General features: G+C 48.2%; 9 protein-coding genes across 9 annotated transcripts; 3 read left to right on the forward strand and 6 right to left on the reverse strand.

Annotated features, from left to right (window-relative positions):
- Positions 1-1530: 1530 nt before the first annotated feature.
- FSUBG_8995 (DNA repair protein) lies at positions 1531-5032 on the reverse strand (the record flags this gene model as incomplete). The annotated part of the gene is made up of 3 exons (XM_036687460.1): positions 1531-2122; positions 2172-2263; positions 2312-5032. 3 exons carry the CDS (start codon positions 5030-5032, stop codon positions 1531-1533), a joined length of 3405 nt encoding a protein of 1134 aa, XP_036535470.1.
- Positions 5033-5469: 437 nt separating this feature from the next.
- Positions 5470-6782, reverse strand: FSUBG_8996 (uncharacterized protein; the record flags this gene model as incomplete). Its single annotated transcript, XM_036687461.1, has 3 exons — positions 5470-6069; positions 6422-6544; positions 6654-6782. 3 exons carry the CDS (start codon positions 6780-6782, stop codon positions 5470-5472), a joined length of 852 nt encoding a protein of 283 aa, XP_036535471.1.
- A 523-nt stretch (positions 6783-7305) lies between these two features.
- Positions 7306-8631, forward strand: FSUBG_8997 (cell cycle checkpoint RAD17; the record flags this gene model as incomplete). The annotated part of the gene is made up of 3 exons (XM_036687462.1): positions 7306-7795; positions 7847-8473; positions 8525-8631. The coding sequence occupies 3 exons, from the start codon at positions 7306-7308 to the stop codon at positions 8629-8631; spliced, it is 1224 nt and encodes a 407-aa protein (XP_036535472.1).
- Positions 8632-9109: 478 nt separating this feature from the next.
- On the forward strand, positions 9110-11686 carry FSUBG_8998 (cell cycle checkpoint; the record flags this gene model as incomplete). Its single annotated transcript, XM_036687463.1, has 1 exon — positions 9110-11686. The coding sequence occupies one exon, from the start codon at positions 9110-9112 to the stop codon at positions 11684-11686; it is 2577 nt and encodes an 858-aa protein (XP_036535473.1).
- Positions 11687-12090: 404 nt separating this feature from the next.
- Positions 12091-13983, reverse strand: FSUBG_8999 (bifunctional purine biosynthesis ADE17; the record flags this gene model as incomplete). The annotated part of the gene is made up of 3 exons (XM_036687464.1): positions 12091-12246; positions 12297-13779; positions 13835-13983. The coding sequence occupies 3 exons, from the start codon at positions 13981-13983 to the stop codon at positions 12091-12093; spliced, it is 1788 nt and encodes a 595-aa protein (XP_036535474.1).
- A 1127-nt stretch (positions 13984-15110) lies between these two features.
- Positions 15111-16068, forward strand: FSUBG_9000 (esterase; the record flags this gene model as incomplete). The annotated part of the gene is made up of 4 exons (XM_036687468.1): positions 15111-15321; positions 15393-15438; positions 15494-15682; positions 15771-16068. The coding sequence occupies 4 exons, from the start codon at positions 15111-15113 to the stop codon at positions 16066-16068; spliced, it is 744 nt and encodes a 247-aa protein (XP_036535475.1).
- Positions 16069-16199: 131 nt separating this feature from the next.
- FSUBG_9001 (COP9 signalosome subunit 4) lies at positions 16200-19122 on the reverse strand (the record flags this gene model as incomplete). The annotated part of the gene is made up of 7 exons (XM_036687469.1): positions 16200-16229; positions 16291-17546; positions 18282-18587; positions 18652-18782; positions 18839-18865; positions 18917-19032; positions 19090-19122. 7 exons carry the CDS (start codon positions 19120-19122, stop codon positions 16200-16202), a joined length of 1899 nt encoding a protein of 632 aa, XP_036535476.1.
- Positions 19123-19912: 790 nt separating this feature from the next.
- FSUBG_9002 (DNA polymerase IV) lies at positions 19913-22342 on the reverse strand (the record flags this gene model as incomplete). Its single annotated transcript, XM_036687470.1, has 1 exon — positions 19913-22342. One exon carries the CDS (start codon positions 22340-22342, stop codon positions 19913-19915), a length of 2430 nt encoding a protein of 809 aa, XP_036535477.1.
- A 639-nt stretch (positions 22343-22981) lies between these two features.
- FSUBG_9003 (ammonium transporter MEPa) lies at positions 22982-24949 on the reverse strand (the record flags this gene model as incomplete). Its single annotated transcript, XM_036687471.1, has 4 exons — positions 22982-23559; positions 23610-24370; positions 24437-24501; positions 24719-24949. 4 exons carry the CDS (start codon positions 24947-24949, stop codon positions 22982-22984), a joined length of 1635 nt encoding a protein of 544 aa, XP_036535478.1.
- Between the last annotated feature and the right edge of the window lie 1911 nt (positions 24950-26860).

Raw genomic sequence — 26860 nt, forward strand, 5'->3', positions numbered from 1 at the left:
TAATAAAGCCTTCTTAATATACTTAGCCTAATTATAGCTTTATTATAGACTAGCTTATAATTTATATAAATAAGCTACTTATTAACCTTCCTTTTTAGCCTTAAATTTATAATTATAAAGGCGCTTTTATTTTTATAAAATTATAAAGACGCTTTTATTTTTATAAAAAAGAATCTTTATAAATAGGCTTAAAGGTTATAGAAATACTTAAATTAAGGTAATTTTAGTAATTAAGGGATTTTAATAGTTATTTAAGTAATAAAATACTTAAATTTATAATTAAAAGTAACTTTATTATTCCTAAGGTACTTAAAAGTATTAAAAAATACTTTAAAAGTAATATTTTTAGTTATTTAGTAATCTATTTTAATATTATTAATAATAATAATTAAAAATATATTATTAATATTATTATATTATTAATTTAATTAGATTTAAAAATTGCCTAGAAGAATGTTATTATGGCCCGAGGCTAGGCCTTTTTAAGATTTATTTATGCAAATAGAGAAATCTATTTATACAATTAGTACAACTCTTTCCATTCTAGAAAGGAAAGAAAACACACAGACATTTCAATAGCATAAAATCTCGGAGATTTGTACGGGTACCCGCGCTATAATATCGACTAGCTAACTACTAGCCATCCCCCTCCACAAATATGCATTTCACAATTATCGCCAAGTCTTGAGAGCTTCGGTTAGACCTACGGTGATGCGAATCCTCCTGACGGTTCACCGTACTGTGTACCCATAGGTACAGTACATGCGTGCATCTTGCGTGTGTTGGCATTGGCTGGGGATGGGGACTCGTCATGAGAACCGACATATCCGCAGGCTGTTGGTGGCTCTCGTTATGGTTGAAAGATTGGGACATAACTGAACAGTCATGGCATCATTCTCATTATTCATCTAGCGGTTTGTGCTCCCTCTGTAGTCTGAGCAATGAGTTGTCGAACCCTTGACTTACCATTCTATACCGCTACTTCTCAATTGCTGAGCCTCAATACCTTCCTTACCTTACAGTACCTATACAGGGATACCTTGCCATGAAGTAACCAGTGCCAACATATGGGTCATTCTTTTTCAAGCATCAAAGATGTCATTTTCCCATCATCCTTTCACTCTGCATCGCTTACAGAAGCTGATAAACAGACCCATCGTTTGTCCAAGTTTAAGGCCCTTGGTAACCAGGAACACCGAGCTAAGGTCATTTTTGTTGCTGATTTTCCAGGTGGTTGGTCTCAAACTTGCAGGTACATTTGATCAGTAGCTCTGTACGATACTCCATACACCTTAGCTTCGTCCCTTAGCTCCTCTTAACTAGCAACCGAACTCTTCTTCCATGACGCCAAACTCCAAACTCTTCCACGTGCATCAACATCTTTCATCATCAGCTAGCACCTACAATGTTTACCAACTTCTGACTTGGTTCTGAAACTTAGCTTCCCACTCGCCACACTTCAGTACGGGGATGTGGCCGTGCGTGGCGCAGCACTGCACATCCAGTAGGTGGAATGGTTCTTCACACCCTTCACCCGAATCGCACTCTCTTCGATGGCCGCGCGGCGAGATCGCTTGTGTTGGATGACGAGTCTTTGTGTAGGCCCTGATCTCGAATGATTGTGGTTGCACCAAACTGTGTGGTTCGTTTCTTCTCATTCGCCATCTCGCGAGGCCTCAGCACTCTTCCATCAGACCTTGGAGTCTCGTCCAGTACCAAGCCTTCATCAGGGTGTATGGTCCTCCCAAATCCTCGTCTGAATACGTATTGCGGTGTATCCAGAGGTGACATCTGATCCTCTTTACTGAAATCGCCTCCCGGCAAACGCGTGATCCGGGCATTCTTGACCCATTCGTAAATTGGGCGATCATCCAGAATGGATTGAACTCGGCGGTGTTCAGCCTGTGTCATGTGTTCTTTGCGTTCTAAAATAACCTCGTCTATACTGTTTTTCAGTACCAGAGTCTCAACAAAGACTGGTTTTTGCTGGCTGATCCTTCGCGCACGGCCAATTGCCTGCGCTTCAACTTGAGGGTTTAGGACTGGGTTGATAAAGTAGATCCGTGATGCGACTCTCATATCTAGGCCGAAAGCTGCCTGTGAGATATCCATGAGGAGAACTCTTCGTCCTTGTTAGCCCATGGCATCAAGAGCGGCTCAGAAACTCTCACCTGAAATCATCATTGTGATTGAAAGTGTTGACGTATTGTGATCTTCTCTGTACGCTCAGTCCTTTGGCATAGATTAGATGTTGTACTTGAAGCTGTTCGAAGTTAGCATTGGGTTTGATAACAGGCATATCCTTCCTTACAACTTCCAGCACACCGGCTAAATACCATGCGATATTGTCGTTTTCGTAGAAGATAAGTATCTTCTCGTCTTCCTGATACCTGAGAACGCTATCAATCAGGTATGACAGTTTGGCTGATACCGTGGATGTGATCTTGACTCTTTCCAATGGCCCAAGTGCACCATCGGCAGTTGCTTCGATTTCCACTTTGACATCACTAATGCCATGAGCATTGGTGATTCGGTGTTTGTCATCTCCCAGTTTCGTATTACCGGCCAAGGTTTGGGAGCTGTTTGTTGTCTCGTCTGATGCGAGCATGCGCATTCTCGAATCGACACCTTCTTGAATCAATCGGCCATTCAATAGAGAATTCAGCTCCTCGGGGTTTGATGCTGATTTATAGATGAGTTTCTGAAGTGTCACCAACATGGATGACGAGCTGCATATGTAGTCCCCATATTCTTGGTCGAGTGACCAAGATGCGCTGACACTGTGCGGCAAACCGTGGACGCTGAGCGGCATCTCGTGAAACGCATTACTAAGAGCCTTGAGCTTGTTGTTGGAAACAACATGCCCAAACTTGATCGCTTGCTCAAGGAGTTCTCGATCTTGGTCACTGGTGGGTACTTTTTTCTTGGCAAGGAACTCTTCTGCGGTTTCGACAGCTTTTTTAATATCTTGCTCAGAATAGAACGATCCTCCAAAGAAGCTCGCCTGCTTCAAGTTGTGCACAATCTGAAGAAGAGCCTTTCGCTGTTTGTTGTGAAAAAAGTAATCCATATCGGTTCGTTGGGATTGGACCGAGTTGAAGATGATCATCATGGAGAAGATGTTGAGTGACATCTGGTCCTGGTATGAGCCCTCCAATACAACGACCTTCTCGTTGACAGGCGGGAATAGATTATTGACCTCTGCGATCTGGTGCCTGATGATGAGAGAGTTGAGAGTTGCTCTCAAGCAGTCCCAGCGGCCTCCACTGTTCTTTTTGTGTTTCGGAAGTAGCAAGTAAGTAGTCCAGTCTGCCATAGTGTCACCGATGTCCAGGATCGTGTTCGCCCATGGTCGTGCTCTCAGATAGAGCGATGCCATAATACCAATCCTCTCCAGATCCCTTCTCTCCATTTCTAAAACAGATTTTCGGGGTGTGTTGCAAGTCGCCACTGAACCACCCTGTTCTTGTTGTGCTACAGATTGCGGTGTTTTTGTTTGCATGTCGACTCCATATAGGCCTTGAGATGGAGTTCCTGTCACAATCCATCGCGCAGAGAAATTCAAAGCATCCAGAACTATAAGCAGATTGCTCTTACTACTCATCTTCGAATGCCCAAGCTTGTGTCCTTCATCGACAATGCATCGCTTGAAATGGACCTTGGACAGTGGAGATTGTTCAAGTCCACCCTCTTGTCGAAGTAGATTCTCCAACCTTGTCTGAGTGAAGAGGATGAGGTCGAATTTCAGCAAGTCTTCTACTTTCGGTAGTGGCTGATCTCGCGTCACAACTAGAACCTCCAGGCCATCGGTATGCTTGCTGATCTCCTGCTTCCACTGCATCAATAAGTTGGGGGGCACAACCACAATACTCCCATTACTAAGGTAGAGCCGCGTCTTTTTTGACGGATTTCCGGTACAGAATCTAGTGACCCGTCGCTTGTCAGATGACTGGATAGAGTAGTACCCTGGGTTTCTTTCTAGCGCTTCAATGCACCTCTCGTAATCTTCCCCTAACCTGGTCTTGTAAATGTCGAAATAAGGACGCCAGGGGACTGCATTCCTTGTGGCACAGGACGCAGCCATTTCAGCTAAAGGAGCTAGACGCTTCCTGACTGGGACTTTCTCGGCACAAACATACTCAGGTGGCTGAGTGGGCAGTCCTTTTGTTGCAAGAATGAGCGCGAGACAGATGATAGTCTTTCCAGCGCCCATCTCTTCAGCGAGGATGCCGCCAGGGACTCCATCGTAGTGTCTTGGCTCCCTGAGCACTGTACCAGCCACAGTATCAAGGTACCATGATCCTCCTTCTTGGTCTTTGACATGGAGTAGACGCGGGTCAAGCACTTGCTCGGGCTGGACCTCTTTTTGCAGCATCATGGCCGCCGACCTCCGCTGATATGGATACAGCTCCGACTTCAGCCCTAGGACTTGGCCGTCCAAGATATCACACATAGCAGACTTTGAATAAGTCTCCTCGATGCTGCTGATTCTGGGCGTAGGCGATGGAATTTTGTTGAAAAGCTGCAACAGAGACATGCCATCGTTTAGATGCTCGTTCTGGACAACAACTTCGTGGAGGAGTGGCTTATCCAACCATATTGCGTTTAGATTTCCATCCCAGGCTTCTTGTGAGTAGTTTAATTGCCCAAGGACATCATTTCTTGCCTTCAGTAGAGACTGGTTGGAGCGGTCCACCGTGCTACGGAGGACATCATCGGGCAGCAGATAAACCCTCAGAAAGCCATAATCGGAATAGTTGTTCTGAATGCTGAATTCAAGTTTTGCCCAGGATGCCCGGGAAAGTTTGACACAAGATCGGAGTGTTCCTATACGAGTCAAAGCAATTTCCAGGTTATCTGGGAGGAAAGGTTCTCCATCCTCTGCGCCTGTTTCGCCTATTCCTTTCGATAACGAGTAGAAGGTTCTCCATTCTAGAAGTTCATCCAATAAACATTCTGGATCTAGTTTGATTTCCGTTCTCTTGATCGGTATACACCCAGCGGGGATGAAATCCGTTCTTTTTGGTTGCATCGCGATCTGAGCAAGGCTGCCACAAGGAGTGAGGAGGCGCTAATTCAGGAAGGGCGAGCATTAATTCTCATCACAAAGTGAAGTCAGCAGCGGCAAGCCCGTGTACTCATTAGGGTGTCGAAATTCTGATATGAGATCTCACTTGGTTTTGGCTCTTGCGAGGGGGATGTTTGGTTGTAGGAAGAGAATACAGGTGGCTGCCTACAGGGTGAACAAATCTCACAGTATGGGCAGCTTTGCCGCACATTGTTCTCTGCCATTCATTGTGGTTCTTACAGTTTTCACACACTGTAGAGGAGTAATCACCAACACCTCGTGACAGGGCTCGATGATATCTGCCAATCTACCGAAAACCTAGATAACGGATGGGGTTTTAAGAACTTTATTCTCAAAACCATAAGATTTAGCATTCAAAGTTGATGTCTATTGATCCATCATCAAGACGCAGGTTCCCATCTCTGAAGCAGTCCCACTTGCCACTCCTTGAAAGTCCTTTCTTGAACGGGTAGTAATTCACTGCTCCATAACAAGCGATTATCTGCTGCTTTGATAGCTTCCTCGGGCAAACTTATCTCCTGAACATCTGAGGTCATGGACGTGAGAAGCTTCTCAGCCTCTAATAGATCGATATGCTTGTAGAGTATCTTCATCGCCGTCTTGCGATCAGCGGTAGAGGACGCTGTATATACGACATTGGGGTTCAATACCCAGAGATGAAGGTTCTTATGAGAAACTGCTTCGGGGTTTGCAATCCCAGAAGTATGCGGCGTGATAATAGACTTGGATGACCCCGACCTCGAAATCGTAGCCAGCAGAGTTGCTGCAAGACACTCGGAACTGCTTGGGCTAGGGTCTGCGGTCTTGGTTTGGCAAGTAATTTTCCATTTGAACAATGTGACAGACAATGCCGCAACATTGTACAAGCCTACTTCTGTCGTACATTCCCTGCAAAATATGTGTAAAAACTTCTTGCTCTCTTCGTCATTAAGGGCCAGCGAAGATAGATCGAACCCAGCATCCGGTGTTGAGGAAGAATACTAGAGTGTGTAAGTAAACTGCCAAAGAACAAAGATTTCATGCAACTTCTTAAGCAATATACCTCTCGGTAATCTCTAAACACCCATATCTATGGGAGGTTAGATGAAAAAGAGAGGCCGCGTCTTCAGATTACCTTAGGATCCCGTTCTGTGAAGAAGGTTTCCAGAAAGCTGACTGCCCATCGGGGTGGGGACGACAAGTGCATTCATATTGGGGAGTTGTATCGATGGCCAGATCACTGAAAGGTTTGGTATACCGACATGGACATCTTCTTTCTCCCCGTGGATTGATTGCATGAGGTTTGGCCGAGCATAGTCAAGGACGAATCAGTGCTGCAGGATTGATACTTACTTGCAGGCCTCGGCAGTCGGACTCCGAGAACAGGAACGATGTCAAGTCGACAAAGCCAACTCCCTGTTGGGCGGATATAGCATGATTGGCACCGTAGCCTTTGGTAGCCAGAGACTCAGGATCCTGGTGGTCATGATCATGAGGTTTATGGCAATGCCAAAATTCCATCATTTCAGCCCAGTTCTCACTCGGCAAGTCTTTCCATGTATTGATGATATTTGGCGCGACGAACTCGCTTCCACAGCTGCGGCAGGCTACTGATGACCCAGTTGTGATATCGACTGAGGTCCATGGTACCGCTTGGCTTTCTAAAGAGAAACGAGAGGGCCTTGCTTCTGTTGGTGAGACTGGAAGCCTCCATGATAGATTTGAGCGACCAATCTGGGCTACAGGTAATGAGCCTATAGCAGATGTTTGTGCCGGTAAAGTGACGTGCTCTGTGTGGCCGTGGTGTGTTACGCTGAGTTGCCGGCCATCCGGTGAGATTTCTGCTTTTGTGAAAGAATCGACTGATGTCGATAGCGATACAGTAACAGAAATTTGTCTGATGTTCGACAGAAGTTCTGCATATATAGTGAAAGTTTGAGAAGTCATCCTCAAGAAATTAGTGGCTTGCGTTGGGTTAAAAGATTCTGGAGACGCGCGACTTGAAGATTGATAATTGTGTGGCCCGTGCACGCGTCATTGGGGAACCTCTCTATTACAGTGTCACCCCTGCCCCCAAAGAAAAGGTTTGCCCCGCTATGATTTATTAGTGCCCGCTGGAAGCCCCAACGGAAGATTGATTTCATTGTTCGATTCAACGTAACGTCATGAGCCTTTGACAATCTCTCATCATAACAACCTGAAATCAGCCAAACATCTCCTCATCTTACGGTCCTACCATGTCCGGGATTCTTGCTCAAGTTCCTGTAGTTAATAAACTACTGGGACTTGATGGTAATCGCCAAGCCATCAATATCCCCTCGGTTGAGATTCATCACATTGAGACAGACCCGGACAAACGGGCAAGATGTCTAAAGCATCTCTTGAAAGCAAATCATGCCAACTACTCAATCGTCTACAACAACCTTCAATACGATAATCACAATGCTCATATCCTCAGCTCAGCATACCTATTAGGAGCAAGTGTTCCTCAACTAAATGACATCTACGACAGAGAAATCCGCGAGCTGGAGGCATGGGTACCGTCGCCCGCTGAGATTGGAGAGGATGACTGGCAAGAGCTTCGGGGCGATGCGAGGTACCAGCGGGCTTTTGTGGACTTCTTTGAAGACAAGCTCGTTATGCGATTCAATTATGACTGGCACCAAGAAATGGAGCATTATCTGTTCACTGGCGATGAGCCTCTCATCAATGGTCTGATCGGCGGTCGTATGTTTACAATCCCACATGAAGAAAACTTGTCGTCGCTAACTTTCTTAGTCGGACACCCGCTCATCCATCTAGGCTATGCCTTCGAGATGGATTGTAAGGAACTTGCCATGGAAGCCCTTGGACTTGCTTGTGTTCAGCATGACTTTCTCCATAAGTACCTCGACAACAAGTCGTACTCCAGAAAGGCGCCCTTTACCTCTGCATCCCCGATGGATCTTCTCACCAAGCTATCGAAGGACGATAGATTTGATGACGTCAGACCTGGCCTGTACGACCTGGAAGAGCTCTTCAGCGGGCATGAGGACATCATCCTGGAGTACTGGAACGCATGGGAAATCACAGATCCTGTGAAGCAGTTCGAACTGTCCCAAGAAGCTGCAGCGGCTTTGCTAGTAGCCACAGTCAAGCCAGGCACCCATGCATTCAACTTCATGCTCGTGCATATACTAACAACAAGTCATGCTGTCCGAGTTCTTCTTCCTTTCATCCCCGAAAAGTATCATATTCCTCTTGTCCGGCAATGGTGGCTTCTGGCCTTGGGCATCTTTATCGTGAAACGCCGGCCACTCCCAGACCCGGATAACGTGGACAACGACACCAAACAACGAGGCTGGAAGTACGTTGAGGACAAGGCAGTGAACTCTAACTGGGCCACAGATGCTCATTACGTCAAAGGTAAGGCGGTTTCTCCAGTTGCTACATCTCCGCCCACTAACCCTGTGTAAGCAATCCGAGTGTTGAAGGAGGCTTCAAAGACATGGGGCGACGTTCACGATCGATACCTTCTGACAGCCCTGACTTTTGTCGACAACTTCAAGGGGTGGACATACTGAGATATAGTATAAGAATATGAATTACGTGGGATGAGAGTATGAGAAAATGAGGCAACAGCGCACCTTGGAAACGGGACAGTTGTATACTTTCTTGTAAAATGGTTAACCTCAGATTGATAGCATTGCGAAATGACCGCTGTGGTGCAATGCGGAAACGAGCTTATGAAACTATCCTATCAAGAACACGCTGTGGCCTGTGACTTATCTATTTTAGCGAATCCTCGATTTGAGAGTCTAGGTGTTTAAGCAGGGGTTAAATGTCAACCAATGCACACTGTAACGTGCTTCAGTGGGACATACACTGTAACTACTGCGGGTCTCAATTCACGATAACACTCCGTCAAAGCTATCAGATAGTCAACAGCATCATCACCATCTCCCCACGGCATGCGAAAAGCTCCAACAAGCACCCCCCCCAATTCGATCGCGTGCCCCTTCATAACGTTATGCTGTTACTGCAAATGCACCCTCTGCGCTGATGGCTCCGCCCGCGAAGCGCCGCCGGCGGAACGTCGTTGACGCTTCAGACGATGAAGACGAGCCGCCCCGTGCAAACACCTTGACCAAGTTTCTGATTACTTCACCAAGCTCCTCTACCAAAAGCCGCGTCGCTACAGCTTCGCCGAGCCCGACAAAACCCAAGATCGTCGATAACAAGCCAGCCAAGAATGCTCCACTCCGGTTACCTCGTCGAGCGCAAGCGAAGAGCAATAGCACGAGTCCAAGCGCGAAGCGTACCAAGGATGTTGGCAAAGCAGCAGATACTGGAAGGACAGCTGATTTGAAGACGCTCTTTTCAAACCAGGCACAAAGGGCTGCGCGGTCGAGTGCTGGAGATAGGCCATCCGTCCCTCTCGAAGATATTATCAGCGATCCTATCTCAGAGGATGATGAGATCTCAGAGCATAAGGCGAACTCTGCTAGCTTAGTCGGACAACATGCGAAGAAGAGACTACGAAAAGACTCGCAATCGTCGTTGTCTAGTGCACCCAGCGCAAGCCAAAAGTTCATCAAACCACCTAAGCCAGTACCTATAGCCAGGCCAAACGACGATGCACGCCCTTGGTCAGAACGATTTGGTCCTCGGAATCTGGAGGAGTTAGCAGTTCACAAGAAAAAAGTCTCTGATGTGAGGAGGTGGTTGGAGGATGTGATAGCTGGGCGCATGCGCCAGCGTCTCCTTATTCTCAAAGGTGCTGCAGGGTCCGGAAAGACAACGACCCTGCGACTTCTGGCAAACGACATGGGTAGTGAGCTTCTTGAATGGCGAAACCCTGCGGGAAGCTCTGGACTGGGTTTCGTTTCAGCATCTGCGCAGTTTCAAGAGTTTCTTGGTCGTGGTGGTAAATTTGGAGCATTAGAGACCGATGCTTCAGTGCCATCGACCCAGAACAGCTCTCAGAACATCCGAAAGAATGATCCGAAACGAGTTATCCTTATCGAAGAGTTTCCTAACACATTTTCAAGATCTTCAACGGCTTTAACATCCTTTCGGAGCACCGTTTTACAGTACCTTGCTAATAGTACACCCTCTTTATCCATGTTTGCGAAGCCTTCGCAGCATGAACCCATAACACCGGTGGTCATGGTCATTTCAGAAACTCATCTGACCACGACTTCTGCCTCAGCAGATAGTTTTACTGCCCATCGACTTTTGGGGCCAGAAATCCTACAACATCCAGGGGTTGGTATGATTGAGTTCAATGCCATCGCCCCATCGTTACTCCTAAAGGCACTCGAGCTCGTTGTCCAGAAAGAGGCCAGAAAATCTGGCCGCAGGAAAACACCAGGCCCTCAAGTTCTAAAACGCCTCGGCGAGATTGGAGACATCAGAAACGCCGTGTCATCTCTCGAGTTCCTGTGTCTGAAAGGCGACCAGCAGGGAGATTGGGGCAACAAAGTCGTGCTCACAAAGCAGACCAAGGGGGCGAAAGATGCTATCAAACTCACACAAGGCGAAGAGGAGAGTCTGGAACAAGTATCTCAACGTGAAGCGAGTCTAGGCATTTTCCACGCTGTTGGAAAGGTTGTCTACAACAAACGAGATGAGCTTCCGCCGCCAGTAGGTGACGATGTCGAGAATCTTCCAAGCTTCCTTTCGCATTTCTCGAGACCGAAACGCTCACAAGTGTCTGTCGATACGCTCATCGATGAGACCGGCACAGATACACATACATTTGTTTCGGCATTACATGAAAACTATGTTCTATCCTGTGAGAGCACAGATCCTATGGATTTGTCAACACCAATGGACTACGTTAATGACTGCATCGAGTATCTGTCACACGCAGATCTCCTCTCGCCCTCAAGAGATATATTCTTCGGCGGCAGAGGGGGCTTTTCGGGTACAGACTCTGGTAGCCATGTGCTACGGCAGGACGAAATAACTTTCCAGGTAGCTGTCAGGGGCATGTTATTCTCACTTCCTAACCCGGTCAGGCGCAAATCATCAACCATGTCCAAGGGTAGCGACGCCTTCAAGATGTTCTACCCAACGAGTCTGAAACTCTGGCGTGCCAAGGAAGAGTTGGAAGGGTTTGTGGACATGTGGTCTACACAACTACTTAAAGGCGATGATGGAGCAACGAAAAATCTCACCGATGGAGCCACAGCGTTTCGTCGTCCTCAGCAACCCTCTAGTGAGACTTCCTGGATGCAGCGTAAGCAGCTAAGTCGTCAAGCCATGGTCAAGCAGCAGCAGCAGCAACAGCGAGAAGACGATCCGGACAGTGCGCCTCTTCTCTCACTTGGCAGCGCAGCCCGGCGCGAGATGCTCCTTGAGCGTCTCCCATATATGGCGCACATAGCTCGTGCTCGAAAAACACCAAGCTTCCGTTTGCGCGAACTTGAGAAGGTGGTTGCCTTTAAGGGTATTAATGCTGCCGACGAAGAGTCTGATGCAGATGACGACATGCAGCCGGGAGAGGCTTGGGCAACAGATAAGCCATCAGAGGAAATGAGTCCCCGGAAGAGAAGTGCGGGTATAAAGGAAGGAAATGTGTCGGGCCTCCTCGCTCAGAAATTGGTGCTGAGTGATGATGATATTGAGGATTGAGGACATAAATGGTTAATACCGAATGGGTGCATGGAAGCAACGCGATTTGAGGTTCATCTGGTTTTTATTTGCACTTGGTGCTAAGATCATGACAACAATGGAGCAAAAGGGGATAGATAATTTGGGCTGGGTTCACGGTCTCGGGTAAATCGACTTTTAAGCGAGAGGGGAGAAATGTATAGGGACGGAAAGCTTTTACAAAAGGTTCAAATCATCATCATCACGTTGAAGTGAGCGTCTGGGCGCGGCGTTAAGTCTATCATGTATACAATATCGCAATCATACAGATCACAATCTCTGGGAATCCTTCTTTTCCAGGCCAAAACTCCCAGGCCTTTTTCTCTTTTCCAATTCCAATTCCATATCAAATTGCTATAAAAAAAAAACTTTCGACGAGGTATCACTTAGTGGTGGAACAGACGAATGTTCTGCTCAACAAAGGTAATGCCCAGCTTCTCGGCAGTATCGAAAACGGCGGCATCGTTTTGGCTGCCACCAGGAGCGGCAACATACTTGGCCCCTGACTGAGCAACGCGGAAGACATTGTCAATGAAGGGGAACTATCATGCATGTTAGTAGAATTCAATCAGCCGATGGATATACTACTTACGAAAGCGTCGCTGGAAACGCAAACATCCTTAAGCTGCTTCATCCAAGCCTCACGTTCCTCAGGGGTGAAGGCAGCGGGGACCTCCTCGAAGACACCCTCAAACGCTTCGCGCTCAGGACCATCCTTAGGGAGCTGGCCACTGACGAGCAGGTCGATGGCGTTGCTCTTGTCAGGTCGCTTGGTACCCTTCTTCCACTTGATGCCGAGAACGCGCTCATGAAATCGCATCCACCAGTTGTCGGCCTTGTCACCGGCAAGTCGAGTGCAATGAATTCGGGACTGTTGGCCAGCACCGAGACCAACAACCTGGCCATTGTATGCGTAGCACACGGAGTTGCTTTGAGTGTACTTGAGAGTAATGGTGGCAATGGTCAGATCGCGAGCGGCGCTCTCTGGGAGAGAAGCAGTGTCCTTCGGGGTGATGATTGTGCTGAAGTGCTTGGGGGTGATCTCGACATCGTTGCGGTGCTGCTGGAGGTTAATGCCATAGACGGTGCGGGTCTCGGTAGCAGGAGGGTTATATTCGGGGTCGATCTGAAGAACAAGGTATCGGCCACCCTTCTTCTTCTTGAGGATCTCAAGAGCGGCATCCTCGTAGCCAGGAGCAATAACACCATCGGAGACCTCCTTGGAGATGATGCGGGCAGTAGGAACGTCAACAACATCGCTGAGAGCGATCATATCGCCAAAGCTGCTCATGCGATCGGCTCCTCGAGCACGAGCATAGGCCTGGGCGAGGCTGGACTCATCAATACCCTCGATGTCATGGACAAAGTAGACCTTCTTCTCGTCCTCGGTAAGGGGCAGGCCAATGGCAGCACCGGCGGGAGAGACGTGCTTGAAGCTGGCAGCAGCAGGCTTGCCAAGAGCCTTCTTGAGCTCCTTGACCAGAGGCCAGGCGTTAAGAGAGTCAAGGAGGTTGATATAGCCGGGTGAGCCGCACAGAACCTTGAAAGGCAGGTTGCCCTCGGAAACATAGGCGGCGGCAGGCTTCTGGTGAGGGTTGGCGCCATATCGAAGGGCAGTGTATTGATCGCCGTTGCCGGCGTACTCCTTGCGGAAGAACTGAGAGATAGCAGCATCGTAGTCGGCAGTATGCTCAAAAGCCTTGAGGGCATAGCGGTTACGGCTGGCCTCAGTGATCTCGCCCTTCTCGAGCTCCTTGAGGAAGCCAGCGTAGTCGTTAGGGTCACTGAGGATAGTGACGCGCTTGTGGTTCTTGGCGGCAGCACGAATAAGAGTAACACCACCGATGTCAATCTCCTCAACGGCTTCAGGGATGCTGACGTTGATCTTGGCAACGGTATCCTTGAAGGGGTAGAGGTTGCAGATAACATAATCGACCTTGTTGATGTTCTGCTCGGCGAGGTCCTTCTCGTCGGAGGCTAGATCACGGGCCAGGATACCTGCATGGACGGCAGGGTGAAGCGTCTTGACACGACCAGCAAGCATCTCGGGGGCCTTGGTGATGGCAGAGACGTCCCTGCGGAAGTCGTTTAGCTCTAGTATCAAGCAATTGAGCGCTTGTATTGACTCACTCGACAGGGAATCCAGACTCTCGGATCATCTTGGAGGTGCCTCCAGAAGCGAGAATTCGAACATTCTGCTGGACAAGGCCCTTGGCCAGGTCCAGAAGACCGGTCTTGTCGTAGACTGAGACGATGGCGATCTTCTGCTGGGAGGACATCTTGGAAGCTAGGAAAGAGAACCTTTTGGGAGAGAAAACGGGGGAAAGACGAAAGACAGAAGGGGACGACAAAGAAGAAAAACAAGAAGAGATATAAGTGGGAAGAGGGCGTCTCATTCAGGTTTGGATTGGGCTCTCGGGCGAGTAAGGAAAGACGAAAAGGAAAAAAGTTTGGCGGGGTAATAGCGATTGCGGAAGAGCAATGGAGGGGGCGGGGCAGTCGCGGGAAAAAAGAGCAACCAGCGTCGCTCTGAATTGTTGCAATTATAAATATTTGCAGGGGAATCAGCCTTAAATACTTGGTCAAAGCTTGAGATATGACGAACGAACGCGGAGGTTGAAGGTCGTCCGTACTAGAATTGTTGGGAGGAGTGCGAGCTCGTTTATCAGCAGTGACAATAGCTATATAGAAATTGAGTTTATGCCTAGGAAGCCTGAAAAGATTGGAGCTTTTTTACGATGATGTCGTGGGACAACTCCGTCATCGCACGAGTAGCAAAAAGGACCCTTGGCTCACTCGATAAATAGGAATCAAAAAGATTAATTGATGAGACTGGGACTCGAACCCAGGAGGATTGCTCCACCAGGAGATTGGTGTTAAGGTTAACCTTAACCTGGCGCCATAACCAACTCGGCCATCTCACCGATGCTATTTTCTAGAGGTCGAGAATCTATAGGCTTAAATATATGTTATATTTTACTTGTCCCTAATAACAAAATTAATTAGATAATTTACACTTTCTATAAATAAATAAATATATATATATTTAAATTTCCTTTATTATAAAATATTTTACTTATTAACTCTCTATCTATTTATAGTTAACTCTATGTAGTAAAATTAAGTATTTAACAAGTCTTTAATAGGAATTCTAAAGCCTAAGTAAATAAGGAGCTATTCTGGTATATTGTAATATAAACTGAATAAGCCGCACAGGAGTTTACAAACATATAGGTACCTTAGGTATAGTAGTCAGTGCACACGCGGGTGAACCTTCTCGCAGAGCCTCCAGTGCTGCAGCCTGCTTACACCAACCGACTCACCCACGCAATCACCTTTCATAACACCCCGCCTCGCTATTACTCACCCACCGTTTACACAACCTGAAACAGAAGACATCGTCACCATGCCTCGCAAGACGCTTCGTATACTATGCTTTGGAGACTCGCTGACTTCGGGATATTTCTGCTATGGCATGGACTCACATCCATACTCTCTCAAGCTAGAAGACCGGCTCACCGGGACGTTTCCCGAAGTGGACTTTGAGATCGTGGTGAATGCTGTGCCGGGCGATGTTGCTTCTTTCAAGCGCTTTAAAGATAGAATGGAGGCTGCATGTACGTGACTCTCATTACATGGTGTTCTTTCAAACCTTCGGTAGCGTTTACTGGCTAACAAAGATGGATAGGGGAGGATAATTATTACGACTGGACAATTATCCTCGGCGGTACGAAGTGAGTTATACAAGCCCCTTCTGCCAGATACAAATATGCTGATATGCGCCTGTAGCGATATAGCGTACGGCGTCACGCCTGAAAACATCTTTTCCGCCCTTAAGGATTTATATGATATCCCTCTGAGCCGAGAATCCAAGGTCCTCGCTCTGACGGTCCCTGAGTGTCAGTCAAAAGGCAAGAGAGGCACGTCGGCAAGAAACGAGCTCAACCAGAGCATCCTTAAGAACAAAGACACGGGATAGTAAGTTTAACGACTCGACAAATGTCTTTATATGAGTTTTCACTATTATATGACTGCCTATGCTGTTAGTTGATGCTGACTTTATAAGTTACGCCTTTGATCTTCATTCCAAGATACCCTACCTTTCACTCTCAGAACGGGATCGCGAAAGGTACTGGGATGACGGTCTCCATCTTCGAGACGAGGGCTACGACTGGATGGGCAATCACATCGCCGATGCCCTTATAGACATCCTCTGGAGCGAAGGCACATTTGAAGAGCCCACCAACTCAAAAACCTCAGAAGTTTTGGCATTGGAGGATGAAGTCCAGTTCGATGAAGAGGATGGCAACCCTCGAAATATCAATGAAGGATACGTGGTGGTCCGCAAGACAGACTTGGACTAAAGCTTTTGGCTTATTAAAATTGCCAACCTAGAACCAAAGGGATCCATATGCTATGCATTGACATAAACAGCCCTTGATCATCCCAATCCCTAAACGCCATATCCACTACGAGGTTCTATTCCGGCCCTTTTTCATACAACAAGGGTTGCGGCAACAAATTCCTATCAAAATAGAGTCAGTACGAGATCAACCAAAGTCATAATTAACAAGTTGAGTACTTACGGGAAACTCCTTTTGCAGCGCATTGGTGACATTCTCCACCTCCTCAGCCAAACTCTCCACGTTGGCATCCCAATTTCGCATTTCCTTGCCAACAATAATTTCTGCTCGCCCACTCCCCTTCTCTCCAGATGCCTCGCCACCCTCAAAGTACACAATGCCATCAATCTGATCCATACGTCCGACTAAACGGCCCTGCTCAATCATACGTGCAGTGGTCTCTTCAGCCTTATCAGCATCCAGGCCCAATAGTGTTCCCAGAGCCTCGAATCTAATATTGCTGTAAAGCCTGGATGCGCCGAGAAGATTGTGCTCGACAACAGCCTTGGCAAGTACCGTGGAGCCATCTGACGTAGTTGCCAGCTGATGTGGTTGGAGCCCCTCTGCAAACTTGTCAACCTCCTCTGGTGACAACAGCCGGTCAAGGAACATCTTTTCCAGGATACCAAATTCCTCAAGTTGCGATGAACGTTCATCTTTGTAGAGACGGCTCAATGTTCGATTTCTCATGGGGCCAGCGGGTGCCAGAACAGCACATTTCACCGCCATACTGAGCGTATGTAAGCGTTCCTCTTCGTCGATCGCAGGCGAGAAGCTGATCTCATGATATCGTTGAGATGCGGATAAAAAGTCGCGTTGGGCGTCCAGAATACGGGCTTGTGAGAGCTTGAAGTGCAAGTTCAGTTCTTGATCAGATACGGTATGCATGATGTTCTTGAGCTTGTTGATATACATCTCAGCGGCCGTAGAGTCGTCGACTTCGAGGTAGTTCCGAACGATACGAATCCAGGTGCGAGCCTTCTCCTCATCGGTGATCTTGCGCTGAGAACTATCGAGGGGAATATCGGCCAGAGTCTTTGCAGCATCGAGGAAGTCGCCGTTGCTTTCGTGGGCCGTTGCAATGAGCTCACGGATAGTGGCGACGGCATCGACGAAGGAAGAAGATGATGGCTGGGCCGCGATGGTGTTTAGCGTTTGATTCCCAACCTCGATCCAAATACCCTCGTTCTTCAGTTCTCGAAGTGTCGCAATAAAGGAAGCGAGGACGGTTCGCGTAGCCACGACGCCGAGCGCCTGGGTAAAGAAGGAGTCGATGATAGCATTTAGGTCGTTGGTAGCGGTGGACGGGGAAGAAATGTTCTTAATTTCGGATAGCAGTTGCTCGTAGAGAGGTCCCTTCTCTCCAGAATAAGACTCGGCATTGGAGATCGCCTCCGCGACTTTGGGATCTGGTGCCATGGCCATCGGTTGGTAGGAATCTGTTAGATGGATGCAAAGATGATGGACTGAGGTGGAGGTATAGCTGCCTGGGGGTAAAGTTGAGGCTCACTAAAGGCGTCAGTGTGGAGGGGCAAGCAGGGGTTAGCTCTAGCGGGGTAGGTTGCCGGATTAGCGCGATCTGGTTGAGGCAGCAGGGCAGCTATTAAAGCTTGACAATTTTCATACTGTTCAACTTGATGACACAAGTTGTAATTGACAAGACGCTTAACCCCTGAGTAAACTTACGAGAGGTGCTAATTAAACCTGCTTAAGTACACGGAGGTGCCACGACGACCGCTGGGTAATGCTAACTTGGCTCAGACTGGGAATCTTTCTTCCTTAATGGCCGAATCAATAGCAACTTGATTGAAATCATCCAAAGCTTTATTAGCGTAACGAATAAGCTTTGGCTAAACTTCTTTATAACGATATAGAGTGTATGGTATGACATTCAATATTCGAATTCAAATATTCCCAACCTACCTACAAGTAGGACAAATTCACCTCTATCATATTGGTTCCATGTCTACTCATGCTTCCTAAAAACCCAAGGTTCCGGCCTATGACGACTGCAATGCTAAAACAATGAATCCCGATATGCAAAATTATCGAGCATCTCTCACGCCCAACGCCAACCCAACTAACCGACAGAAGAATCACCGTCTATTTGTTATGCCAAAGCAAGGTCCGGAGCGAGTCAAATTCATTGCAGTCCTTATAAATGTACGTCATACTGCTTCTCAAGCTCGACTGCAGCTCCTCGGGATGGTATCGGAAGATCAACATCACCATGGCCCACGAGAGCGACGCGAACGCAGGCCAGGCATATTGATTAATGACTCCATGGAGAGGTTCGGACGATACGAATGGGAATCCGTGGCCTGGCTTCACGGCGATGCGGGCGAGTGCGAGCATCACTCGCGCAAAGACGTAGATGACGATCTGCTGGTTGACCGATGAGATCTTTCCCGTACGCTTGGAACGGCCGCCGAAGACGAAATATCCGCCCACAAGACCACCAACGAATGAGTCGTATGTTCCTATTCATAGTTAGAATCCTGAGTGGGAAAATGCTGAGAGTAAGTTTCGGTGACGATGACATACCCTCCTTTCCAGGCTCTGCGCCAAAGTATTTGAGGGCAAGCATGGTCAGCTTATAAATAAGTGCAAAGCGCGCCAAGTTGGTTGCATGATGTCTTGTCGCTCGAAGGACTAGGTTGACTTTCTGTGGGAGTCTGTTGTTGCACGTCAGCGTTGTTGGCGGTCGGGTTTCAAGGCAGGTCGAACATACGTTCCAGAGCGGAAGAGAAATACCATCCTATTCATATTTGTCAGTATTCGGGTTGCCAGGAGAGTGCATATGACTTACACCAGCGCATGCGGAAACCGCACCTTGGTTCCGTAGATAATACCATTGCGCGCTGTCTTAACTAGGGACAAGAGATCATGATATCGCGGGTCCTTGACAATCTCCTCCAGCGTGTTCTACCCAAAGAACGTCAGCGCAAACTTCATCATGCCACAAGTCGATGAGGGCCGTACCTTTAGCACTTCCAGTGAGGATGACATGGCCATCTTGTCCCCAAGCCTCGGCAAAAGAACCGTAAAGAGAGGGTCGGTCGCAGCGTCGAGAGAGGATGTTTGTCGGAATGCGCTTTGGTCTCAAGGCATCGAATGTTGTCGCGTGATTTTGCAGGTCAGATTCCACGTGCGGAAGAGTCGTATAGGAGCATGGATGGATTCAGAGGTATCGATAAAGTTGGTAGGTTCATGGGTTTTGAAGGCGCCCCGGATTATGGATACGTGCTATGTCACCTGTCTACTGAGCCTCGGATGTTTGGGCTTTGGCGCTCGGCTTGTGTTGCGGAGAATGGCACCGGCAATAATAGCTCCCCACTGGAAAATACACTACAGTGCGTAGTCGACTATGACGCAGCGGGAGCTGTCCACTGAAAGGTCTGATATTTGGAGAGGAATGATCTAAAAGAATATCACATGTGAATGACGATTCGACGGAGGTTCCAGTTGCATTAGCCAAGATCTGGGGAAATCTCACATCAGTCAGATTCACATGGGACGACTAGGCACGTTACGTATAGTCTATATCTCATTATCATGCCTTCATGGAGTGCTTCAAAATCGACCTTCTTATGCGTATGGACCTCATCTCCAGTTTTCGAACCCCTTAACTCCACGCTATTCAAGTACCCTTGGTTCATCCCGAAAAATCCTCCACTTTGACCTCGGTAGACCAAAAATGAATGACACCGTGAGGCTCTGTGATGCTATATACAACGCCTCCATCCAACGAACCATGATGAAGAAAAATTTGGGGATAATCCTCTACTAATCATTGGTTGGACCTTCAACACCACCGCTCATGAGGCTCTCTCCAGTTGACCCCCAGAATATCAAAGATCTTTCGTTCATCTCGTCCCTCTACTAGCTCTCCCTCCGTGACCTTGACTCGTTGCGGCCCTCGCATCACATCCTTGTATAAACCCCGTTGGTTCAGTCGCATTCCCTTCTTGGAAGCCAATAGTCGCATGCTGCGATTAAAGATGTCATTGCCAGTGAAATAAATCAGGGCCGCGCCCATCTCTGATTCGGGAACCAGGAGAAAGTCGATGCGGCGCCATACGGCTCTGTAATGCTCCTCATTGAAGCCACTGATCTTAGGGAGCACACAGCATCCATGCCATTTACTTCCGTCGCTGACAGATCGTGATGACGCGAGCCGTGCCACCAGGAAGTCTTCAGTTTCAAGAAGTTGGACAAGACTATCAAGAAAAGGCCTCAGTTCAGCCGATGACTCGGTATTCGGCTTGGTGATGATGAAATCGATATCGCCCGACGTTTCTGCTCCTCTTCGATAACTTCCCCCAATGATCAACTCAACCTGAGGATCGACACGCTGAGCACCTCTTTTCACAATAGCACCCAAGGCCTCAATCTCACGACGCGGAATCCTGGTGTTGAGGTCATCATAGTGCTCGATACCTATGAGCTGATTTGGTGAGGGTTTCGCACTCGTTTTCAAGTCGTCCAATGTCCGGAATCCTTGAGCCAACCATTGCTGGGCCTGACTGTTTCCAACACCATAAATTCCGAGGAACAATTGGAGTGCCTCGTCCATCGGCTCTTTCTGGGCGTACTCAAGTCGCTGAAGCCTATCTGTAGTGACTATTTCCTCGATCTTCTGCGCCAGGCGCGGTCCCACACTGGGTAGTCTTTGTGCCTCCTCGGCGGTTGTGATTTTTGTCTCTTGACGCTTTAGGGTGCTGATGACTTTTCGATAGGCGGTTGTTCGCCAATGGTCGTTCACCCGGGTATAGTAATCAGTCATGGATTGGAGAACCTCGATTGTGCGCGAATTTGGATTCCCCGCCTTGGCATCTTTCACTCCGGCAGAGTTGCAGGAGAATCGATCTTCGAAAGCAATGTCTTTGCGATCGGATCTAATCTTTCTTCGCGATCTTCGTTTGTTAGCCCGTTCATCTTCTGAGCCTGAAAGGGACTGTTCTTCGGATTCTAGATCTCCCATTTCCGTAGCCGTCTGGACATCATCATCATCTACATCTAATGGGAGGTCCTTATACTCCGATATTATCTTGATGTACTCGGATAGCTCATCCTTATGGCGATCCTCGTCTGGGCGCTGCATTGAGCCACAAGGTTCGTGAACAAATATCGTGGAGTTTTGTCGGGAAATCGTAGGCCTTTCACTAGTCGTACAATGAGAGGAGGCCATCTCCTGAAGATCAAGCACAACTGGCTGAGAATCAGCCGGGATAGGAGTCTCGGCAACTTGACTGTGATGAGGAGACTCTTCACTCCTTTCAGGTGTTCCTGTGAGAGGAACAAAATCCCACTTCTTCGAATTTCTATGATGCGGTTTCACTTGTAAAAACTCATTAGGCTCCCCGGAGCTTGATGGGACAAGTGGTGGTGAGTTATCCTCTTCCTGGACTATCGGTTGGCCTGTAAGCCGATACTTCTTTTGGCTGCATTGAAGCAGCGCTTTGAATTGGATGCAGTCAATGGGGTATTCTTCATTGACGATTTTAGGCGGAAGGTTCCTGTTCGTATTCTTCAACACGCTCTCGATATCCTTGTACTGTATGTGTTTCTCAACAACAATATGGGTAGCAATGCGTGGAGTCCGCACCCACGTTGCACCAAACTCGCGCGCCTTTGTGATACGAAATCGACGAGCTGGTGCAACATCGTCATCAGGAACGTAATAGAAAGTGAGTCCTTTGAATATCTGTTCGCTCTCTGGCTTGAGTTTGACAATATTTTCACGCTTTCGCTTTTTCATTGCCAAGCTCGGGGAAGGCGAATCGCCTACAGTTTGTCCAATGTTTCGACCCGACGGGAACAAAGGTGTAGACCCGCTCCGAGGGAGTGTTCTCTGTGTCTGCCTTGTAGAGTCAGGAATAGGTGTATCGTCGACTAGAATAGCCCCGGCGCTGCGTTGATTCATCAGCGTGCCGAGCCTGGTCTTTTGGCCGATCGCAGTCATCGGAGTGCCTTTGATGATCTTTGTTCTATTAGCAGATGCTGACATTGGGAGTGAAGTGACCCTTCTAGGTGTCACTCGCGACTTTTGAGCTTCACTGTTAGTTAGATCAAGCACGACAGATTCTTTTGCTGGTAGTCTGGGGCGTGCTTTGACGGCGAAGAACCTCCGAGAGCGCATCCTTTCTTTCTGTTGGTCCGTGTCAAGCTCATCATCGCTAGAGAGCGGCTTTAGCTGATCAAAGAAAGCTGTCTTCTCTTGTAGGGAGGTCATGGTGAGGTTTCGGAGTTTGTTTATTCTTGTGAGACTTGCGCCATGAAACGCGACTTTAAAGGCAGAGTTTCTATCATACCCCAAAATTTACTGGCTGTTGCCTGCCGTAAGATATCGCTAGGTAGTTATGTAAGCCCATGTGTTGTAGTATTGTACAAATTTAGCTGTTCAGACTGCTGCTATTAATCCAAGAGGAGGGGATGTTCGATGTTCATGATGCATTCAAGACTCAAGAGATTGCCAAGTTCAAAGACAATCGTCTCGCCTGATTGGCCAGTCTCATGCACGAACCGCTAAAAATCGCCAGGCTTCAGTGCTGAATCACGGTCCGACCCGCTAATTAACAAGGATAATCGTGAATGAAAAAGGTTCCATTGTCATAGTGCGTCGCGGAGACTACCTGAGAAAGGTCTTTGGATGGAAAAAATATGCCTCTTATTTTTTATGCTGAAGTGTCTACCCAGGCTGATAACCTGATACAACAATGAAACCATATACTATACAACTAAATCATCCAATAAAATCGGTTCAGGAAAAGAACCGGGGTATCTATAACTCAACAATTCCAGACCCATGGCGCCGTTCGATGCGTACAATTTGACTCAATACATATAGCCGTCCTGCCTGTCATAAGCAACCTCACTGTGGAAACGTCACAGGGGCCTGCGCGGGCTGGCCACCAAACATGCGAGCATCAATCATAGGGATGTGGTTCTTTTCGTAATGGTGAAAAGCCGTAGGATCAGCTGAGTATCGGCTTCCAGACTCGTTGTCGATATCGCTGACGACTTCACGGGTAAGCTCAACGTAGTCGTATGCGAACTCTCCAATCTCAGCGTCGTCAATACCCTGGACTTCAGCATCCGAGTCGACTCGAAGACGCAGACCGGGAATGAGGTTCATGAGGAATAGGATGATGCAAGTGACGACGAATGAGTATAGGCCTCCACAGATGGAATCGGCTAATTGATAACCCATCTGCGCCCAGTGACGTTCGACCCAACCGCCCTTGATGTGAGAGTAGCCGTCGAGGGCAGCGATGCTTGGGGTGGCGAAGAAGGCGGTGCAGATATTGCCGATCAAACCACCGATACCGTGGACGGCGAAGATATCGAGGGCATCATCAATTCCAAGGAGGAACTTCACCTTGGTAGCATAGTTAGAGCCAGCAGCGCCGACAGCACCAAAGATGACAGCAGCCCATGGGGGGACGTAACCTAGACTGATGTTAGCTCATGTCAGATTTGAGAGATTGTGACGTGCTCACCAGAGCCAGGGGTGATGCAGACGAGACCGGCAACAACACCAGAGCAAAAGCCGACAGTGGAGAACTTCCTCTCCAGACGATAGTCCAAGAGACACCAGGTTATGCCACCGACGCAAGCAGCAAGGTTAGTTACGACGGCGGCCATTACGCCGCGAAGGTTAGCAGAGAGGGCAGAGCCGGCGTTGAAGCCAAACCATCCAACCCAAAGGAAGACCGTTCCGGTCACGATATGAGTAGCATTGTGAGGGCGGTAGTTGAGCTCATGAGTTCCATGGCCACTACGCTTGCCCAGCATCATGGAATAAGCCAGAGCAGCGCTTCCAGAAGCGATGTGCACAGGGGTACCTCCGGCAAAATCGAGGCCGCCCATCTTGTTAGACCAGCCACTGGGGTTCCAGGTCCAGCAAGCAATAGGGTCGTACACGACAGTGGCCCACACGAAGGTGAAGATGATGCAGGGGAGCATGCGGCCACGCTCGGCGACGGCACCGGTAGCGAGAGCCACAGTTAGGGCGGAGAACATGCCCTGGTAAACGGCGAAGAGCATATCGGGGAGATGTGCGGAACCAACCGAGGGCCGGGCTAGGACATCGCGAAAGCCAAAGTTGGCAAGGTCACCGATAAACGGGCCGGCCGTATGCGAGAAGGTGAGAGAGAAGCCCCAGAAGAACCATTGGAAAGTTGTTACTGCAGCGCTCATTACTGAGAGCCATATAAGCGACAGAGCCGATTTGCGGCGGGCGAGGCCTGAATAGAAGAAGCTTTGGACACAAACGTCAGCAAATGAGATCACTAATCCGATTGAACGGCGCCAGAGAAAGACTTACCCAACGCCAGGAACCATTAGCAGCACTAAAGCCGTGGCCGAGAGCATCCAGGCGATATCACCAGGCTGCGGGCGCAAAGTGTCAGCTTGCGGGCGTTCAAGATATTGGAGGGGCCACTATTCAACGCGACCCACTGCCTGTCTCAAAGGACTTTCTCAGACTCTTTTTTGGTTTCGAGTGAGAGAAAGATGAGAAGACTGAGAGATCAAGAGGAATAGAATAGAAAGTGAACATAGCGAGGACCAAGGAGGAGAGAATGAGAGACGGAGATGGACAACTCACCTCGTACCAGATATTGACATCCATATTGAGCGGATTAGCACCTGTTGCGCCTGTACCGTTATACTTGAGCTGCGTTGCTCCTCGAGCATCACCATCACCTCCCATAGCCATGACGCCGGTTCTGACTTGGGAGGAGTGATATAGAAATAGAAATGCCAACGTCGATAAAGAGGGATGATGTGACAAGGTCAAGAAGGTTGCACTGCGTGACAGCGGAAGTGATAGTGACATTCTGGGCCAACAGTAAAGTAGGAAGAAGGGAGGAAGAGACTCTAAAGATAAGAGATCCAGGCAGGGGGTGCAATTGGTGTTGAGAGTGTGCACGGCTGAGATTGAGAATGTGAGAGGAAAAGGGCGCGATTCCGGTTCAGGCGGGACAGAGATAAGAGATCCCTGGACGTGAGCTTGGCTGTGCAACCCCTGGGACGACGTAATATACCGAGTTAGACTGCTAGATGTATCTGGCCTGACTCCGTGGGCTTTTGGTTAAGAGGGAAAATATGGAGGAGACGACGACGACGCGAAAAGGGTCTCGAGATTACCGGCGGTACCGCCGTGACGTTTTTTTCGGGGCGAGGCAATTCGACTCTGAGCTAGAGTGGGAGGCGACGAAATAGATTGAAAAGCCACACATGTCAATCTGGCGTCTCAATACTGAATTATTCTGTCAACTACTCTACAGTGGGGGTCACCCCAGACCAGGCGATCCAGTACATCGGGCGCGTATCGACTTGCGGAAGAGTTATCCTTAGTTAAGCCTCGCCACTCACTTCTCACTCTCACACTATCTACCTTCATCGCCAGCCTCAATCTCAATTGTATTCTGAATGAGCATCCAGGTGAATTGCCCGCAGACAAAGGCATCAAGTTTTACTACGGGCGCACTTCCACTGCAACTTAATTCATAAAGCTCACTTAGAGTTCCCCCTTATACTCAGTCCCTTTCCATAGCCTTTCCAGTCCTCTTCGACCACGCCATTGCCGCCTCGTAAGAAATTCATCGCAAACTTATCCAGTTCTAGCCCTGACAAGGCTTCGATATGCAGGAACAAATTTCAGCTTTCTGTTGCGGTGGCATTAGATTTCTCTCGCTGCTACGATATCTCGCTTCACTTTGCCAAAAACTCATGTAAAACGCACGACAAATGGCAAAGAATGCCTATATCGCTCGCTATAAAACCCCAGATCTTCCTTCTGATAAGACATCCCCAGACCCCAGCCTGCCCCTGACTGCTTACATGTAATGTTGATCTATTTGCCTCTGGGTCCCTCCGAGATGCAGATTGATGCTCTACAAGGAAGTTATGAATAACTCTACTCCGTACACTCAGTGTTATCTCCTCACCACTATCCACTCACCCAGTGTATAAACGACAGGACTCGGCCTTCCTCTCCTTTAAAACAAAAAGCAAAGAAATGGTCAACTTGAGTCAACCCGTCACACACGACGAAACTTCCTCTTAGCCACTGAGCTGAGGCTTACCCATGGTCTCTGATAAGCACTTTCACCTTGATTGGTCCAGCCAAGGTGTGGGGGTCTCATCTTGAACGCCCAGCTTCAATAAACCTCCGGTGAGCGACCACAGACGTCAAAGCTCTAGAGATCATCATGTCACATCTCGAGTCTGTCGACAGTCTTTAGAAGGTGGCTTGAATCATGATGTTCACGTTTCTTTTTGCGATGTGATATTTGATATGTCTCGTTTCATCATTATGCGTCGTCTCTCAGTTCAGTCTGTTGGCCACAAGGGCTCCGCCAAGTTGGTGAATCCTCATAAGCATCTCCTCGGACTTGAGGACGAGACAAAGCACAGGAACATGAATGGGATTGCAATTATACTAATTATGATATCTGACGCTGCACTGCCCCTCAGAAGATGATATTGACATGTCAAGAATCAGCGGCACTTGGAGGTTCTGGGCGCGATGAAACTCAGCAAGATATTGATAATGAGAATAATATTAGTAAAATCTAAAATTAATGCTGCCAAACTCTCATTACTTGCCCCTGTTCACATGCAAAGAGCTGTTTGAACCTGAGTCGTAGCCAGGTGAGATGCATATGCATAGCTATTATGCAGGCCTCGTTGCGTCACAATTATTAAGACTCGGATCAAAAGGCAAAAACCAGCTGCTCAAAGA

The sequence above is a fragment of the Fusarium subglutinans genome (assembly GCF_013396075.1).
Source record: "Fusarium subglutinans strain NRRL 66333 chromosome Unknown NRRL66333_c0000131, whole genome shotgun sequence".
Lineage (NCBI taxonomy): Eukaryota > Fungi > Ascomycota > Sordariomycetes > Hypocreales > Nectriaceae > Fusarium > Fusarium subglutinans.